General features: G+C 45.4%; 1 protein-coding gene across 1 annotated transcript in view; it reads left to right on the top strand.

Annotated features, from left to right (window-relative positions):
• Positions 1–18,583, top strand: part of lama1 (laminin, alpha 1) — a 439,104-nt gene that overhangs the window by 357,212 nt on the left and 63,309 nt on the right. Inside the window, exons 45-46 of the mRNA XM_070895870.1 lie at positions 2,973–3,116; positions 6,541–6,674. Of these exons, the coding sequence (XP_070751971.1) occupies positions 2,973–3,116; positions 6,541–6,674 (278 nt within the window). The remainder of the gene's footprint in view (positions 1–2,972; positions 3,117–6,540; positions 6,675–18,583) is intronic.

Below are 18,583 nucleotides of genomic sequence, written 5' to 3'. Positions count from 1 at the left end.
AAAGCAATTAAGGTCATTTATGAGAAGTTTGTGAGGGCAATGTCACAGGATTGGATGGAAGAAATAAATACGCAAATCTCCAAAGGAGGTCTGATGCGTCCCGCTTTTCCAAGCTTTCTGCTGGAGAAAGAGGAGGGGTTAGTCCAAGTTGACAACTGTAGTACTCAAGATTTCTATGGGGTATTTAGAGAATGGAGATTTAAGACACCAGCTGGTCAGGAGTTTTGGCAGAATATATACCCACAGCTAGACTTCAACAGGATTTGGAAGGGAGTGTGGGCGAATTTTAATTATCCAGAGTGGATGGAACTGGATTTCAAATTGGCTTATAACCGGATTTTTACCATGATAGTCTTGGGCAAGTAGACGTGGCAACTTGCCCAGTGTGTGGGACGCGGGGTGAGACTCTGTCCCATTTGCTGGTGTTATGTCCGCAGTTAAAGGATTTTAATTACTATGTTCAACAGGTGTGTGAGGTTTTCTTGCTGGGTGAGGACCGAGTCTAGCGGAGCGGCAATTCATTTAATGTTCAGTTTGGCTAGATTTATGATTATGCAAAGAAGGAATGCTCTTTTTTAAGGGGAGAATAAACCTAAAAGATATTTTAAATAAAAACATAAGAACATAAGAATTAGGAACAGGAGTAGGCCATCTAGCCCCTCGAGCCTGCTCCGCCATTCAACAAGATCATGGCTGATCTGGCCGTGGACTCAGCTCCACTTACCCGCCCGCTCCCCATAACCCTTAATTCCCTTATTGGTTAAAAATCTATCTATCTGTGATTTAAAAACATTCAATGAGCTAGCCTCAACTGCTTCCTTGGGCAGAGAATTCCATAGATTCACAACCCTCTGGGAGAAGAAATTCCTTCTCAACTCGGTTTTAAATTGGTTCCCCCGGACTTTGAGGCTGTGCCCCCTAGTTCTAGTCTCCCCGACCAGTGGAAACAACCTCTCTGCCTCTATCTTGTCTATCCCTTTCATTATTTTAAATGTTTCTATAAGATCACCCCTCATCCTTCTGAACTCCAACGAGTAAAGACCCAGTCTACTCAATCTATCATCATAAGGTAACCCCTTCTTATCCAGAATCAGCCTAGTGAATCATCTCTGTACTCCCTCCAAAGCTAGTATATCCTTCCTTAAGTAAGGTGACCAAAATATAAACTAAAAGATCATTATAAGGCTCTTTGGATGTTTTAGTCAGAAAATAATTTAAAGATAGTATTTTATGATCAATTTGTAAAGTATAATAGATTATTATATGTTACAGGCGACAAATTAAACTTCAGGTTTTGATAATATGTGTTGGAGGAACGGCTGTGCAGAGGGGTGAAATGGATTTGTATGATACAATGGAATTATCACGATATTGTAAATGTTCTTAATGTTCAATAAATATTAATATATTTTTTTAAATAAAGTGGGTAGCGCACTCACCTCTGAGTTAGAAGGTTGTGGGTTCAAATCCCAATCCAGGGACTTGAGTAAAAATCTAGGCTGATACGCCAGTGCATTGCTGAGGGAGTGCCTTTTCAGAATGGCAGGCAGTGACTAGTGGGGTGCCGCAGGGCTCAGTGCTGGGACCTCAACTATTTACAATATACATTAATGATTTATATGAAGGAATTAAGTGTAATATCTCCAAGTTTGCAGATGACACTGAGCTGGGTGGCAGTGTGAGCTGTGAGGAGGATGCTAAGAGGCTGCAGGGTGACTTGGACAGGTTAGGTGAGTGGGCAAATGCATGGCAGATGCAGTATAATGTGGATAAACGTGAGGTTATCCACTTTGGTGGCAAAAACACGAAGGCAGAATATTATCTGAATGGCGGCAGATTAGGAAAAGGGGAGGTGCAACGAGACCTGGGTGTCGTGGTACATCAGTCATTGAAAGTTGGCATGCAGGTACAGCAGGCGGTGAAGAAGGCAAATGGTATGTTGGCCTTCATAGCTAGGGGATAGGAGCAGGGAGGTCTTACTGCAGTTTTACAGGGCCTTGGTGAGGCCACACCTGGAATATTGTGTTCAGTTTTGGCCTCCTAATCTGAGGAAGGACGTTCTTGCTATTGAGGGAGTGCAGCGAAGGTTCACCAGACTGATTCCGAGAATGGCAGGACTGACATATGAGGAGAGACTGGATCGACTGGGCCTGTATTCACTGGAGTTTAGAAGGATGAGAGGGGATCTCATAGAAACATATAAAATTCTGACGGGACTGGTCAGGTTAGATGCAGGAAGAATGTTCCCAATTTTGAGGACGTCCAGAACCAGGGGACATAAGGGGTAAGCCATTTAGGACTGAGATGAGGAGAAACTTCTTCACTCAGAGAGTTGTTAAACTGGAATTCTCTACCGCAGAAAGTTGTTGATGCCAGTTCATTGGATAGATTCAAGAGGGAGTTAGATATGGCCCTTACGGCTAAGAGGATTAAGAGGTATGGAGAGAAAGCAGGAAAGGGGTACTGAGGTGAATGATCAGCCATGATCTTATTGAATGGTGGTGCAGGCTCGAGAAGCCGAATGGCCTACTCCTGCACCTATTTTCTATGTTTCTACGTCGGAGGTGCTATCTTTCAGATGAAACATTAAACTGAGGCCCCTTCTGTTCTCTCAGGCGAATGTAAAAAATCCCATGGCACTATTTTGAAGAAGAGTGGGGGGGGGGGTGGCGGTGCGGGGGGGCAATTCTCCTTGGTGTCCTGGCCAATATTTATCCCTCAAACAACATAACAAAAACAGAGTATCTGGTCATAATCACATTGCTGTTCGTGGGACCTTGCTGAGCGCAAATTAGCTGCCGTATTTCTTGCCTTACGGCAGTGACTATAAACTTCAAGAGTACTTCATTGGCTGTGAAGCGCTTTGGGACTTCCTGAGGTCACAAAAGGTGCTATATAAATGCAGGTCTTGCTTTTTTTCTTTAAGTAGTAAGAGGGTTTTCATTCTAATCCTGAATTTGACCATCTTGCAGATTAAAGTGGCAGTATCGGCCGACCGAGATTGTATCCGTGCCTACCAGCCAACACTGTTGAGCAGTAACTACAATACTCTGACATTAAATGTGAAAACCTCGGAAGCGGAAAACCTGTTGTTCTACCTGGGCAGCAGCACCAGCGTGAGTAACCAGTTACAGCCGCTAATAACGAACTGTGGAGTTTCCCCTACCGAAGGCACAGTTATTACAGGACAGTCAGATTATTAAAATAGTGAATCATATAAAACAGCTGGTGACTTACAAAGTACCGTTCTTCAAATGCATTTAACTAGTGAAACTGGATCTCCCCATAACTGAAATGGAATTATTATTTTCCAAATCCAAGTTCCATTTTTCTTGTGAGTGAGGAAGATTACTATTTAGATGACTATAAAATGTTTTAATGATTTTAGAAGTGTTTCTGTAGGACTATTTCACAGTAATTTGATGGGCAGATTGCCATTCTTTACTAAGTGTACTTAATTCTTAAACCATCTTTATTCTCCCGTGTTCAATTCGACTACTGGAGCGAACTTTTTGAACAATATACATGTATTTCTAATACTTTTTTATCGATTTTGGTAACACACTAATGGTATCAGTGGGAGTGTAACCATGGATTATGGGCGAGATTGGTTGGAGTGGAGCAAAGTAAGAAGGAAGGTTGTCCATTTAGATATCCCAGCACTCATTATTTTGTTCAAATATTTCTTTTGCGGTCAACAGAATGCATAAGTAGTGAATTGGATTTAGAAAAAATATACTTGCCCAGAAATCCAGCATATCTGCATCTGCTTTTCGTCTGGTTGTTGTAGTGCTGTGTTATTCACATCCTTAACATCTCGTATAAGCATTAGTTCGTTGAAGGTACTTTAAAGATAACAGGGAGTTTGCAAAATTGGTGCTGTGCAACATGAGTTTCAATGTTTAAAAAATTGGTGTCCTTTTTAATGGGTCCTTTAGTCCCGTAACAGGAAAAGTTGGAGGACTAATCCAGATTGAAATCACAAATCAACATTTGCACATTCAAAGTTATCTACCATGAAATATGTCGGCACACTGCCTTTTTGATCTCTCGACTTTGGTTTCAATGCAGTGCTTTTGAAAGAAGATATTCTACTCTGTTTGCCAGCGATAACAATTTGAAGAATCTCAACCCAGTTCAAAATTGTCCTAATTCAGCATTAATTGGAACTCTCAAAACACAGAGGCTACAAAACTTGCTGGTTGTGGGAAATGGAAATACCGCAAATTCCTTACATTTTGAATACCAACATTTAACACAGATTTTTTATCATGCTTTGTTCAACACAATTTGTTCATTTTTTTTAATAGTTTTCTTTAATTATTTAAGGAAGAAAACCCAATGTTCTCCAAGATCTGCAGGTTCTTAAAATGAGTTTCTAGCCAGATTGTATGACGTGCAATGGATTCTGGAGATTTGTACCATTTTCTCAGAGCACTACAACATAGCATCTGATTATTCTAATTGTGCTTGAACATCCCTCTAATGTATTTGCTTCATGGGTTCTTTGCTTAAGAATTCATAGCAACACATTGCTATTAAGGTACTCCCAACTATTTACAATCTATAGTAACGACTTGGAAGAAGGGACCGAGTGTAACGTAGCCAAGTTTGCTGACAATACAAATATGGGAGGAAAAGCAATGTGTGAGGAGGACACAAAAAATCTGCAAAAGGACATTGACAGGATAAGTGAGTGGGCAAAAATTTGGCAGATGGAGTATAATGTTGGAAAGTGTAACGTTTTTGGCAGAAAAAAATCAAAGAGCAAGTTATTACTTAAATGGAGAAAGATTGCAATGTGCTGCAGTACAGCGGGACCTGGGGGTACTTGTGCATGAAACACAAAAGGATAGTATGCAGGTACAGCAAGTGATCAAGAAGGCCAATGGAATCTTGGCCTTTATTGCAAAGGGGATGGAGTATAAAAGCAGGGAAGTCTTCCTACAGCTATACAGGGTATTGGTGAGGTCACACCTGGAATACTGCGTGGAGTTTTGGTTTCCATATTTACAAAAGGATATACTTGCTTTGGAGGCAGTTCAGAGAAGGTTCACTTGGTTGATTCCGGGGATGAGGGGGTTGACTTATGAGGAAAGGTTGAGTAGGTTGGGCCTCTACTCATTGGAATTCAGAAGAATGAGGTGATCTTATCGCAACGTATAAGATTATGAGGGGGCTTGACAAGGTGGATGCAGAGGGGATGTTTCCACTGATAGGGGAGACTAGAACTAGGGGGCATAATCTTAGAATAAGGGGCTGCCCATTTAAAACAGAGATGAGGAGAAATTTATTCTCTCAGAGGGTTATAAATCTGTGGAATTCACTGCCTCAGAGAGCTGTGGAAGCTGGGATATTGAATACATTTAAGACAGAAATAGTTTCTTAAATGATAAGGGAAAGGGGGCCAGAGGTTATACTCTGAAATTGTTGAACTCGATGTTGAGTCCAGAAGGCTGCAAAATGCCTAAACGAAAGATGAGATCCTGTTCCTCGAGCTTGCGTTGAGCTTCATTGGAACAGTGGAGGAGTCTGAGGACAGAGAGGTCAGAATGGGAGTGGAGTGTAGAATTAAAGTGACAGGCGACCGGAAGCTCAGAGTCACACTTGCGGACTGAATGAAGGTGTTCAGCAAAGCAGTCACCCAATCTACGCTTGGTCTCCCCAATGTAGAGGAGACCACATCGTGAGCCGTGAATACAGTATACTAAGTTGAAAGAAGTACAAGTAAATCATTGTTTCTCCTGGAAGGAGTTTTTGGGGCCCTGGATAGTGGGGAGGGAGGAGGTAAAAGGGCAGGTGTTGCATCTCCTGCGCTTGCACGGGAAGGTGCCGTGAGAAGGGGAGGGGGTGCTGGGGGTGACTGCGGGATTGACCAGGGTGTCACAGAGGGAGCGGTCCCTTCGAAACGCTGAGAGGGGAGGGGAGGAGAAGATGTGATTGGTGGTAGGAACACGCTGGAGGTGGCGGAAATGGCAGAGGATGATTCACTGAACGTGGAGGCTGGTGGGGTGAAAGGTGAGGACAAGGGGAACCCTGTCGTGGTTCTGAGAGGGAGGGGAAGGGGTGGGGAAGGAGAGTAGCGGTGCGGGAAATAGAACGGACACAGTCGATGGCCATGTTAACCACAGTGGTGGGGAATCCTCGGTTGAGGAAAACGGAAGAACTAGTTGGTTTATTAACAAAGGTTTAACAATCACACGACACATTACCAGTTCATCCACTAGGCTCACAATTGCATACCTCATCATGGATGACCGAGACCCAACTGACTGGGGTTTTATTGAGTCTGGTGAACATCACGTGACTGAGTAAGCCACTCACAATGCAACGGCTCTACAAACCTTTGAGCATACTCATGGGTACATACATTACAATCCCTTTAGAACAATATGTAAAGTTTCATGGTTAGATATACACCATAGATTTAAACCCCTTTAGTTAATCTTAGTTAAGGCAAAAGTGGTGTCGGGACTGGTTTGACCATTTTTATAAAAGAAGAGCTCAGGTTAAACCTCTGCGTGTTCCACTGTTCCACAGACTGAATTCTTGGCTCTGGAGATGCGACAAGGCAGAGTTGCCTTCTTGTGGAACGTGGGCTCTGGGACAACAAGATTAGAATATCCTGATCTTCAAATTAACAATAACAAGTGGTACAGGATTCACGCTGCCAGGCAAGTCAACCGTCCCTCGCTGTATACATTTCTGACACTGGGTATCAATCGCCTTTTGATTCCCTAGAATTGTTCAAAACTGATGTACCAATAGTGATGCAGGTATCAAGTTGTGGAATAACTTTAGTTAATGTAACTTCCCAGGAAATGTGTGAGTGTTATCTGGCTTTTAAGCATAAATCATCATCATCATCATAGGCAGTCCTTCGGAATCAAGGAAGACTTGCTTCCACTCTAAAAATGAGTTCTTAGGTGACTGAACAGTCCAATACGAGAACCACAGTCCCTGTCACAGGTGGGACAGACAGTCATTGAGGGAAAGGGTGGGTGGGACTTGTTTGCCGCACGTTCTTTCCGCTGCCTGCGCTTGATTTCTGCATGCTCTCGGCAATGAGACTTAAGGTGCTCGCGCCCTCCCGGATGCACTTCCTCCACTTAGGGCGGTCTTTGGCCAGGGACTCCCAGGTGTTGGTGGGGATGTTGCATTTTATCAAGGAGGCTTTGAGGGTGTCTTGAAACGTTTCCTCTGCCCACCTTTGGCTCATTTGCCGTGAAGGAGTTCCGAGTAGAGCATTTGCTTTGGGAATCTAGTGTCAGGCATGCAAACAAGCATAAGCATAAAGGAGAGATGTTCTCACCCAATGTCAAACACTTCCCATCAGGAGTCACTGGGTTGCTAATCTTCCCCTAGCTAACTTAAGATAATTGTAACTCTTCCAATTCCACCTATCCAGGTGTTTGTCAATACAGTAGCTACTAGTCACATGTAACTAATTGGGAATCCAGATGTGGCTAGTTGCATTTTTGATTAGTAATTTAAAAAGTGACGAATAGACACTATTGTTGGGCAATTGTTGATCTCAATACAAATATTCGCACAGTGTACGCTTGTGTACTTTAATCTCTCTGTGTGAACGTTATTGATCGTTGCATATGTTTTACTTCCTTGGCTGCTGCTTATTGGTTAGCTGCTAAAATGGTGTGTAACACGGGTGAAAACACTGAACTTCAGCACCATGAATTGGCTCAATTGTCCCCAACGCGGTTTTTTGCCGTACTGCAAGAGTTACGCCCGTTTTTTTTGGCCCCGACTACTCCAAAAAAAAAACTAGCAAGTTTCCACGTTCTATTTTTTGAATTTGGCGCTGTCCTTTAATTTCAGGGGGTGGAGTCTAATATCTGCGCCGAAAAAACGATGCCCCCCCCCACCACCCGCATTCTGCGCATGCTCGAAAAAAAAAGGACGCTTTTACGTGACAGCTATGGCCGCACGTGCCCAGTACAGCTCCCAGTCTGCATTCGGCCATTTTTAAAGAGCAAGTTGTGTGTGAGAACTTTAATTCTCATTGCAAAAATCAGAGCTGCAATATAAGATGCAACCCAGCTCAAGGACCAAGAATTTCTTACAGGATGAAGTGGAGGCACTGGTTACTGTCATTGAGGCCAGATGGCAGGAACTGGACACCAGCAGAGGTCACATAAAAGTTTCATCAAAAGAAATGAAGAAACGCTGGAACCAACTTGCAGAAGATTACTGTGCAATGGTGACCACCCCGAGGTCTAAAGGCCAGTGCAAAAAGAAGTGGCAGGACCTTGGTCAAGTAGTTAGTGCAAGTAATATTTTCATTTATTCAATGGAATTACAATTGTAAATGTGACCAGCTGTATATGTCCCAGCCAGCAGAAGGACACCCTCCCTAAAAAGCTATATTTGCATCTTTGCAGAGGAATGTGGCACACAACAAAAGGGAAAGAACTCGAACAGGAGGAGGCCCGGCAAATCTGCACCCACTGACACTCTTGGAAGAGAGAGTCGCTGCTTTGATGAGTCCTGCCTGGAGAAAAGCAACCACCACTGCACAAGCTGGGCCCACACTCGAGGGAGAGGGTAAGTCCTGCAAATTCCACAGTCTGGCTTTGCGAAATGTTAAGTACTGCGTGGGCTAGCCACGCTTCGGTTCATGGGGATATCTCCGTCTGCTACGCTTCGGTTGATGCAATGTGCTATCATTCATCGTGGTCCTTCAAATCAGTCTGCTGCCTGCGCTGTGTGAGCCTACTCATGTCACCCACCCTGCCCCCTCCTCTGCTGCTAACCATTTGTCTGTTCTGTTATATTTTGCAGAACTTGAGGCCAGCCCTGATGAGGCTGAAGCCGATACAGAAGAAGATACAGGCGCGGATGAGCCTGAAGAGGAAAGCATCTTACAATCCCACCTTCCAGACCAAGAGCATGGGGGGGTGAGGGTGAGGGGCAGGGAGAGGGAATGGATGAAACCCCCACTCTTGTACTCACTCTGGAGGAGGTACAAGTGTCGCCATTGAGGTGCCAGCCCCTTTCCTGAATGGTACGAGTGTTGTTGGGACATTCCATGGTTTCTCACAGTCCGAGGCTGAGGTCTCCAGTGGGGTGCAGCGAGGCACACCCAGGTCCTCACCGTCCGAGGCTGCGGGTCCCAGTGGAATGCAGTGAGCCACACCCAGGGTGAGGAGGGGAAGGAGAGCTCAACAGTGCTCACCTGAGATGCAAGATCTAACAGATGTGGTTCAGATGATGGCAATGAGTGTGGAGAGCATTGACCTTACACGATCACTCCTGGAAACCATCAGTGGGGTGGGTGATGAGGTATCGCGACTGTCGGGAGAAGTAACAACACTCTTACGAGAAATGGGAACACTGTCCGGGAACATGAGGGAGGGAGTGTCTCAGGTAGGTTACACACTGTTGGTGAACGTGAAGGAGGGAATGTTGCAGGTAGTTGAGACACTGTCAGGGCATATGAGGGAGGGAATGTCAGAGGTAGCTGCTGCAATAAGGGAACACGCCCAGACCCTGCGCCCATTGACAGGATCAACAGCCAGTTCCACTCCAATCCCCAGACCAGCCTCTGAAGAGCCCCAGCTGGGCCCTCCACATTACCACCTGCACACCCCACCTCCCCACCCGCCCCCCATCAAAATGTGCACATTACCCGAGATGTTCGAAAGAATAAGCTTGGTACCAACCCAAGAAATGCTGTGCCACCGTCTGCGGGCAGGGGTGGAGTCTAAGACCAAGCATAGCGGGCGGTCTTAGAATAAGGTGGAGGAGAGATGGGTGCAGCCTTTCTTTGCTGCTGTTGTTGTTATTATTGTTGTTACTGTTGTAACTGTTCTCAAATTAAAAGTTTTTTGTAAGTTATGTAAATTTATAAGTTTAAAAGATTGCAAGTGATCATAACTAAAAACTTTAAAGTTTGATACAAGAATATTTTTATTAAAGTTAAGTTAAGTACAAACAAATGTTTGTTATGTTTTTGAATAAAATATATTTTAAATTAAACTGAATCATTTCCATTATTTGTTCCATTATTAATACAACTTTTTGAAGTGAAAAAGAATAATTTGCATTATTTGTTCCATTAACACAACATTATGGAACAGGTCCAAACAGTAAACATGGTCCATGTGGAACAGTTTACGCTGAGCCTTCAGGCAACAAAGCATTCACGGATGAGCTGCTGGTGCAAGGCTCGAGCAATCATTAAAGGGGCACGATGGCCCGCCCTCCTCCGCTGTCATGCTCCGGGTTCAGGTAGTTGCATGGATTCCTCATCCTCCTCCTCCTCGTCATCTGCATCTTCCTCATCATCAGCCACTCTCACCTCAGGTGGGTCTTCTACAACCAGCTGCTGCTGCCTCATGATGGCCAAGTTATGCAGCATGCCGCACACAACAGTGAACTGACCGACAATCTCAGGGGAGTATTGCAAGTAGCCTCTGGAATGGTCCAGGCATCGGAAACGCTGTTTCAAGATGCCAATGGTCCTCTCTATTATGCTGCGCATTGCAACGTGGACATGTTGTATTACTGGTCAGCTTCCGTCCGGTTTACACGTAGGGGCGTCATGAGCCAGGTGGCAAGACCGTACCCTTTGTCTCCCAGCAGCCAGCTCTGCCCTTCTGGCTGCTGCTGCAACATGGCAGATATAATGCTCTCGCGTAGGATGAATGCATCATGTGTGCTCCCAGGGTATCTCGCATCAACTGATATGATACGATGCATGTCGTCACAAAGAGCTGCACATTAACGGAGTGGAAGCCTTTTCTGTTCCTGTACATCTCAGAATCCTCTAAAGGTGCTCGCAAGGCAATGTGGGTACAATCAATGCAGCCCTGTACCTTTGGGAAGCCAGCAATCCTGGAGAAGCCCACAGCACTTTTACGCATTGCCTGGGCAGTCATGGGGAACTTTATGTCGTCATTCCTCCGGGCATATAGTGCAGCAGTCACCTGCCGAATACAGATATGTGTTGCATGTTGAGAAATGGTGCACACATCCCCAGTTGTGGCCTGGAATGATCCAGATGCATAAAATGAAAGTGCAGCTGTAACCTTCACTTCAACTGACAAAGCAGGCCCACTGACGCTTCTAGGTTGCAGGTTTGCTTTTACTAACTCACAGATCTCGGTTACAACTTATTTGCGGAAACGCAGCTTTCTCACACAGTCTGCATCACTCGGGTGCTGGTAGGAACGCCTGTCTCGATATACCCGATGTGGGTAAGGCCTCCTGCCATCATCCTACGTGCTCTGAGGTTCCTCATGCGATGACGTTGAATCAATCATCTCCTCCGCAGCACCATCATGCAGAAGGCTTGCACGAAGTATGGCATTGTCAGTATTGCCCCCATGATTAAATTGTAGCTTTGCAAAAAGCTCAAAACAGCAGAACAAGCTTCTTTGTTGTTTCTCTAAAGGGACAAAGTGTGTTAAAAAGACAAGCCTGAAGGCCCTGTGTCTCAATGCGAGGAGTATTCGTAATAAGGTGGACAAATTAATCGCGCAGGCAGCAATTAACGAATATGATAAATTGGGATTACGGAGACATGGCTCCAGGGTGACCAAGGCTGGGAACTCAACATTCAGGGGTACTCAACATTCAGGAAGGATAGACAGAAAGGAAAAGGAGGTAGGGTAGCGTTGCTGGTTAAAGAGGAAATTAATGCAATAGTAAGAAAGGACATTAGCTTGGCTGATGTGGAATCTGTATGGGTAGAGCTGCGGAATACCAAAGGGCAGAAAACGCGAGTGGGAGTTGTGTACAGACCACCAAACAGTAGTAGTGAGGTTGGGGACAGTATCAAATGAGAAATTAGGTATGCGTGCAATAAAGGTACAGCAGTTATCATGGGCGACTTTATTCTGCATATAGATTGGGCTAACCAAACTGGTAGTAATAAGGTGGAGGAGGATTTCCTGGAGTGTATTAGGGATGGTTTTCTAGACCAATATGTCGAGGAACCAACTAGAGGGCTGGCCATCCTCGACTGGGTGATGTGTAATGAGAAAGGACTAATTAGCAATCTTGTTGTGTGAGGCCCCTTGGGGAAGAATGACCATAATATGGTAGAATTCTTTATTAAGATGGAGAGTGGCACAGTTAATTCAGAAACTAGGGTCATGAACTTAAGGAAAGGTAACTTTGATGGTATGAGATATGAATTGGCTAAAATAGACTGGGGAATGATATATAAAGGGTTGACGGTGGATAGGCAATGGCAAACATTTAAAGATCACATGGATGAACTTCAATAATTGTACATCCCTGTCTGGAGTAAAAAATAAAATGGGGAAAGTGGCTCAACCGGGGCTAACAAGGGAAATTAGGGATAGTGTTAAATCCAAGGAAGAGGCATATAAATTGGCCAAAAAAAGTTGGAACCTGATGACTGTGAGAAATTTAGAATTCAGCAGGAGAGGACAAAGGGTTTAATTAGGAGAGGGAAAATAGAGTATGAGAGGAAGCTTGCTGGGAACATAAAAACTGACTGCAAAAGCTTCTATAGATATGTGAAGAGAAAACATTAGTGAAGACAAATGTAGGTCCGTTGCAGTCAGAATCAGGTGACTTTATAATTGGGAACAAAGAAATGGCAGACCAACTGAACAAATACTTTGGTTCTGTCTTCACGAAGGAAGACACAAGTAACCTTCCGGAAATACTAGGGGACCAAGGGTCTAGCGAGAAGGAGGAACTGAAGAAAATCCTTATTAGTCAGGAAATAATGTTCGGGAAATTGATGGGATTGAAGGCTGATAAATCCCCAGGTCCTGATAGTCTACATCCCAGAGTAGTTAAGGAAGTGGCTCAAGAAATAGTGGATGCATTGGTGATCATTTTCCAACAGTCTATCGACTCTGGATCAGTTCCTATGGACTTGAGGGTAGCTAATGTAACACCACTTTTTAAAAAAGGAGGGAAAGAGAAAACCGGGAAATATAGGCTGGTTAGCCTGACATCAGTAGTGGGGAAAATGTTGGAATCAATTATTAAAGGTGAAATAGTAGAGCATTTGGAAAGCAGTGACAGGATCGGTCCAAGTCAGCATGGATTTATGAAAGGGAAATCATGCTTGACAAATCTTCTAGAATGTTTTGAGGATGTTTCCAGTAGAGTGGACAAGGGAGAACCAGTAGATGTGGTGTATTTGGACTTTCAAAAGGCTTTTGACAAGATCCCACACAAGAGATTGGTGTGCAAAATTAAAGGATATGGTATTGGGGGTAATGTTTTGACGTGGATAGAGGACTGGTTGGCAGACAGGAAGCAGCGAGTCGGGATAAATGGTTCCATTTCAGAATGGCAGGCAGTGACTAGTGGGGTGCTGCAGGGCTCAGTGCTGGGACCCCAGCTATTTACAGTATACATCAATGATTTAGATGAAGGAATTGAGTGTAATATCTCCAAGTTTGCAGATGAGTATAATGTAGATAAATGTGAGGTTATCCACTTTGGTGGCAAAAACATGAAGGCAGAATATTATCTGAATGGCGGCAGATTAGGAAAAGGGGAGGTGCAACAAGACCTGGGTGTCATGGTACATCAGTCATTGAAAGTTGGCATGTAGGTACAGCAGGCAGTGAAGAAGGCAAATGGCATGTTGGCCTTCATAGCTTGGGGATTTGAGTATAGGAGCAGGGAGATCTTACTGCAGTTGTACAGGACCTTGGTGAGGTCTCACCTGGAATATTGTGTTCAGTTTTGGTCTCCTAATCTGAGGAAGGACGTTCTTGCTATTGAAGGAGTGCAGCAAAGGTTCACCAGACTGATTCCCGGGATGGCAGGGCTGACATATGAGGAGAGACTGGATCGACAGGGCCTGTATTCACTGGAGTTTAGAAGAATGAGAGGGGATCTCATAGAAACATATAAAATTCTGACATGACTGGACAGGTTAGATGCAGGAAGAATGTTCCCAATGTTGGGGAAGTCCAGAACTAGGGGTCACAGTCTAAGGATAAGGGGTAAGCCATTTCGGTCCGAGATGAGGAGAAACCTCTTCACTCAGAGAGAGTTGTTAACCTGTGGAATTCTCTACCGCAGAGAGTTGTTGATGCCAGTTCGTTAGGTATATTCAAGAGGGAGTTAGATATGGCCCTTACGGCTAAAGGGATGAAGGGGTATGGAGAGAAAGCAGGAAAAGGGTACTGAGGTGAATGATCAGCCATGATCTTATTGAATGGTGGTTCAGGCTCGAAGGGCCAAATGGCCTACTCCTGCACCTATTTTCTATGTTTCTATGTTTCTCTCCCTAAGATTGACGCCCTAGTATGGACCACACCCAGGTCTGGGCATGCGCAATAGGCTTGCTTAGAAGGAGAAGCTCAGCATTCAAATGAGGAGATTTGGGGCAACGAAGTATAATGCAGGTCTTTAATTTGAGATTTATTTCAAAGTACCACCCCACTACCGACCGAACGTCTCCTCACCAAGCTTGAGGGTCTACCGGCAGAATCGCTCCCTTGCCCGGACACAGGGCCTCAGCAAACACCTCCTCACCACCCCGGGCTTCATTTGATGCTGCATCATAGTATAAGGGTTCTCATCCCTTCAGTTCGGCTTCCACACACCCCCATCCCTCCCCCCCCGGACTTCTTTTGAAGCCAAGCCCCGAGCCCCTGTGTCGGGCGAGGGACCGATTGTGCCGGCCGACGCTCCGACCCTCAAGCCCGGTTTAGGAGATATTCGGTGGTGGCGTGGCACTTTGAAAAAAATCAAAAATTAAAGAATTGCATTAGACTTCCATTTTCTGTGTTTTATGTTTGAAAAAGTTAAGCTTCATGATGCATATTTAATGTGTTCTTGACTCCCTCCACAATCTTCGCCTAAAAACACTGGCGGTTTTCTGCGACGATTTTTTGATGTGTGCTCATTTTTCTTAAGCGCCCAGAAGGTTTTTTGGCAGTGGTCACATAGGCCGTTCTCGAAGAAATGTAAGTTGGCCAAACTTGCACAAATGTGAAAAACTGCCGCAGACGCAAAAAAAAAAACTAACCTAAAAAAATCATAGCTAACTGAGTTGTGCTGGCACACAATCTGTTTTGATATTAGTCGAATTGCTAGACGGACGGTTCGAATCGCCCCCACCTTCCGAAAGTTCTAGACCCGAGAATTATTAATCAGAGTGTAAATGAAATGAGTCACGGACAGGAATGCTTCGGTGAAAAATCGCACTTATTTATTTGGTCTAACATACACTGGCTAAAACATGCACTACTAAACGAAATCGCTGTCTCTGGAGAATAAAATCCAGGTTACAAACAACATACATACAGTACAGAAATGAGACCTAGTAACATGCAGTAATTCCCTGGCGGATTCTAACTCTACTCCTACCAATGAATTACCCAGTCGAAGCTCCCTCCCCAGAATAGCCCTGAAAAGCTTCACTTCTGAGAAAACCCTGAGCCTTTACACCTCATCCAGCTCGCCTGGGATATCTGGTAACTGGCTTGTGACCATGCTCACCACCACACGCAGCCGGTTTCCTTGCTCAGCTCAGCTGTGGGAAGTCACTGCCTGCTGGTTTTCAGTCTCGGTGGCTTCTTCTGCGGTATTGCGGCCTCTTCCTCTGGTACATCGATCTTGGTGGAGCGAGAACGGAAGGGAGAGAGAGCTCTCTCTAGATACAAGCTGCAAGCTACAAGCTCCAAGCTTCACTCCAAGCTCCAAGCTAAAAATAAAGTGGAAAGACCCTGTCTTTATGGGAGTCTTGCTTTCCCTATCTTTCCTGCCAATCTTTAAAATCCGTTTTTTTCTAAGCACGGGTACTTAGTCAGTGGTGGGCCATCCAACCCATGTGTATTGGGCTGATAGCCCTTAATCTGGGCATCTCTTTCTGTCTTTGTGTTGGGAAAAACCCAGCTCCTCTTTGGTTGGCCAGGCTGGTGGGTTCATTGTTCTGCTTTCCTTCTGAGATGGAGGTGAGAGGTGCTTTTGCATATTAGAGTGGCTTTGTCAATGGTCCCCTTCCTGGCCGACAGCTCTTTTGTCAATGGATGACTGACAGTTCTTTTGTCACAGCTAACTGCCACGCGGTCTCTGGAGTTTTAACAAAAACCAGCACAGGGAAAATACCGTCAGAAAAATAAAATCCACGAAATAATCTCGACTGAGTCCATTCTTTAAACAGAAACTTTGCGATCTCTTCAGTCCCTCGTTTGATGCTTTTTTCCCCCCCCCAAAGCATCAATCGACGAGAGAGCAAAGGCCAAAGTCTCCCACAAGTGGAGCTGTTCCCCTGATTTTACATTTTAACCCCAGAATGGTACCCCTTACTGCGTTCCCTTCTACAGAGTCAAGACATCAGTGAAAATGGCTTCTTAACACATAGTTGGGTTCCACTCCACGAGATGTTACAAAAAAACACTGCGCGCATCGCACCGTACAGCATTGACAGGTGGTAACATATTACAAAACTCACAACGGCGCACATCGCGCAATACAGAGTGTAAAACTCTAACCAGAATATACCATACACTTGCTTACAGAACTTTGGTACATTACAAGTTTTAGCAGGGAGAAACTATCATCAACATACATCAATTACACCTCTCCGGGTCGATCTAACTAACACCCCTTGCCACTGCGCTCGGAGCATCTGGCTCCATCGCCTGCAGCTGGTGCAAAACAAGTAGCCTACAAGCAACAATTGTATGATAACTAATGCATGGGAACAGACGCGGATCCAGGGAGGAATCTTTGCAATCAGACCGATGTTCCACCACAGTGGCGAGACAATCCCCTTGATATCCTCCCCCAGTTCTACTGTCTTTTGCTCTAAAGTGTAAAAATGTTTCTGGGAGAGCTCGACGGCCCTTATTAACCCAGTGAGGTGTTCCGGCAGAAAAGGGATCGGGTAACCGAAGTGCTCCACATAGTCCTGGAGATGCGCGAAGGTGTCGTTCACAGTGAGGTGAATGGTCAAAGGTTCGGGGATGGGAGTAATTCGCTCTTGTGCCACTTGAACCTCAGCCTTGGGTTTAAAACAAAAACTGCTGTCGCTCAGCCCACACCACATGTCCTGCCTGTACCGGTAGCGGAGCACACTGCGGAGGTACGTGATCTGGTGCCATCACTTCCATGGTGCAATTGATAGGTTCCGCGCCTGCAGAAGCAAACCCACATTCTGATCGGGCAAAAGCAGTCAAGTGCTGGGGACACAGTATTACATGTGCATCCCGGCTCTGGCATCCGGAGAGGTCAATGCCTGTCATAGCATGCTCCCACTTTATGACATACGGCAGGACCGCTTTAAAAAGAACATGCACTCGTCCACGAATGACCCCCATATTCTCAACCCTGCACACCACTGCTGGCTGGGGTGACCCGCCCATTACCGGCATCCTTACTACAATTCCCATCACTGTATGGTTGGACCGCCCGCAATCTACAGAGACAGTGTAGGCTTCAGAGGCTAAACAAAGCTGGCACGGGCTCAATGAATTGCTTTATGGGTGCAGCGCGGCGAGATGCTTGTTGCTTAACCATGAAGGGACGTGACCTTGCCTCAGGTTCTCCAGGTTACTGCGGCCCTCGCCCAGCAACCATGCTCCATTCAACACACACACCTCATTCCGTGCAGCCTGCTCCGAGGTATTCCTGTCCTCCCGTATCAAATCTTTAACAGTTTTAGTGTGCCTCTCCAGCTCCGCAATGACCTCCTTTAATGAACGGTCATTGCCTAGTCCTCATGAAGCTCTGAACCCACCACTGTATTCTCTTCCCCTAGAATCTTATGCAGTTGGTTCTTTAACCCAGTGATCTGCGTCTGGAGTTGTACATCAACCATACTATTAACAATACCCATTCCTGTACTGAACGCTGTGGCTACCTCCTTCCAAGTCCCTCTGCTCTGCCTCCCGGACCACACACTATTCCCAACATTCAGATCATAAAGCTGTTCTTTATCTACATTTCCATAGTCCAGTTCATAAAATTCCTCAAACATCACTTTTAACAGAGCCTCATAAAGCTTCTCCGTCATTTACGGGCACCACACAGGCAGGTGGACTTCAGTCAGGTTCAGGATCACTGATGCCACGGAGTAGTGAACATTCTGAAACAAAACTTTGTCCATAGGGATTAATACCAACCCATTCCCCGGACCCCTGGTGGTGGTGGGACACCTATCTACAGTCGTCTGTACCATCAGGGCTCTGGGCGGGGGCTTCCTGGTGTATGAGATGAGCTCTGTGGCATTGATGGTGTTTGGGGGATTTGGGATCACACAGACATTGGGAGTCAAACCCACACAGACAAACAATGTACACTGGGCTTCGAACCCATATAGACAAGACATTGGGTCTCGAACCCATACAGATGCTGGGCGTCAAACCGATGTAGACAAGACATTGGGCCTCGAACTCACACAGGCACTGAGCTTCAAACCCATGCAGACAAGACATTGGGCCTTGAACCCACACAGACGCTGGGCCTCGAACCCATGCAGACAAGACATTGGGCCTCGAACTCACACAGGCACTGAGCCTCAAACCAATGCAGACAAGACATTGAGCCTTGAACCCACACAGGCACTGGGCCTCGAACCCATGCAGACAAGATCTTGGGCCTCGAACCCACACAG

This window comes from Pristiophorus japonicus, chromosome 1 (genome assembly GCF_044704955.1).
Source record: "Pristiophorus japonicus isolate sPriJap1 chromosome 1, sPriJap1.hap1, whole genome shotgun sequence".
Classification (NCBI taxonomy): Eukaryota; Metazoa; Chordata; class Chondrichthyes; family Pristiophoridae; genus Pristiophorus; species Pristiophorus japonicus.
This window is presented reverse-complemented; position numbering and strand designations above follow the sequence as displayed.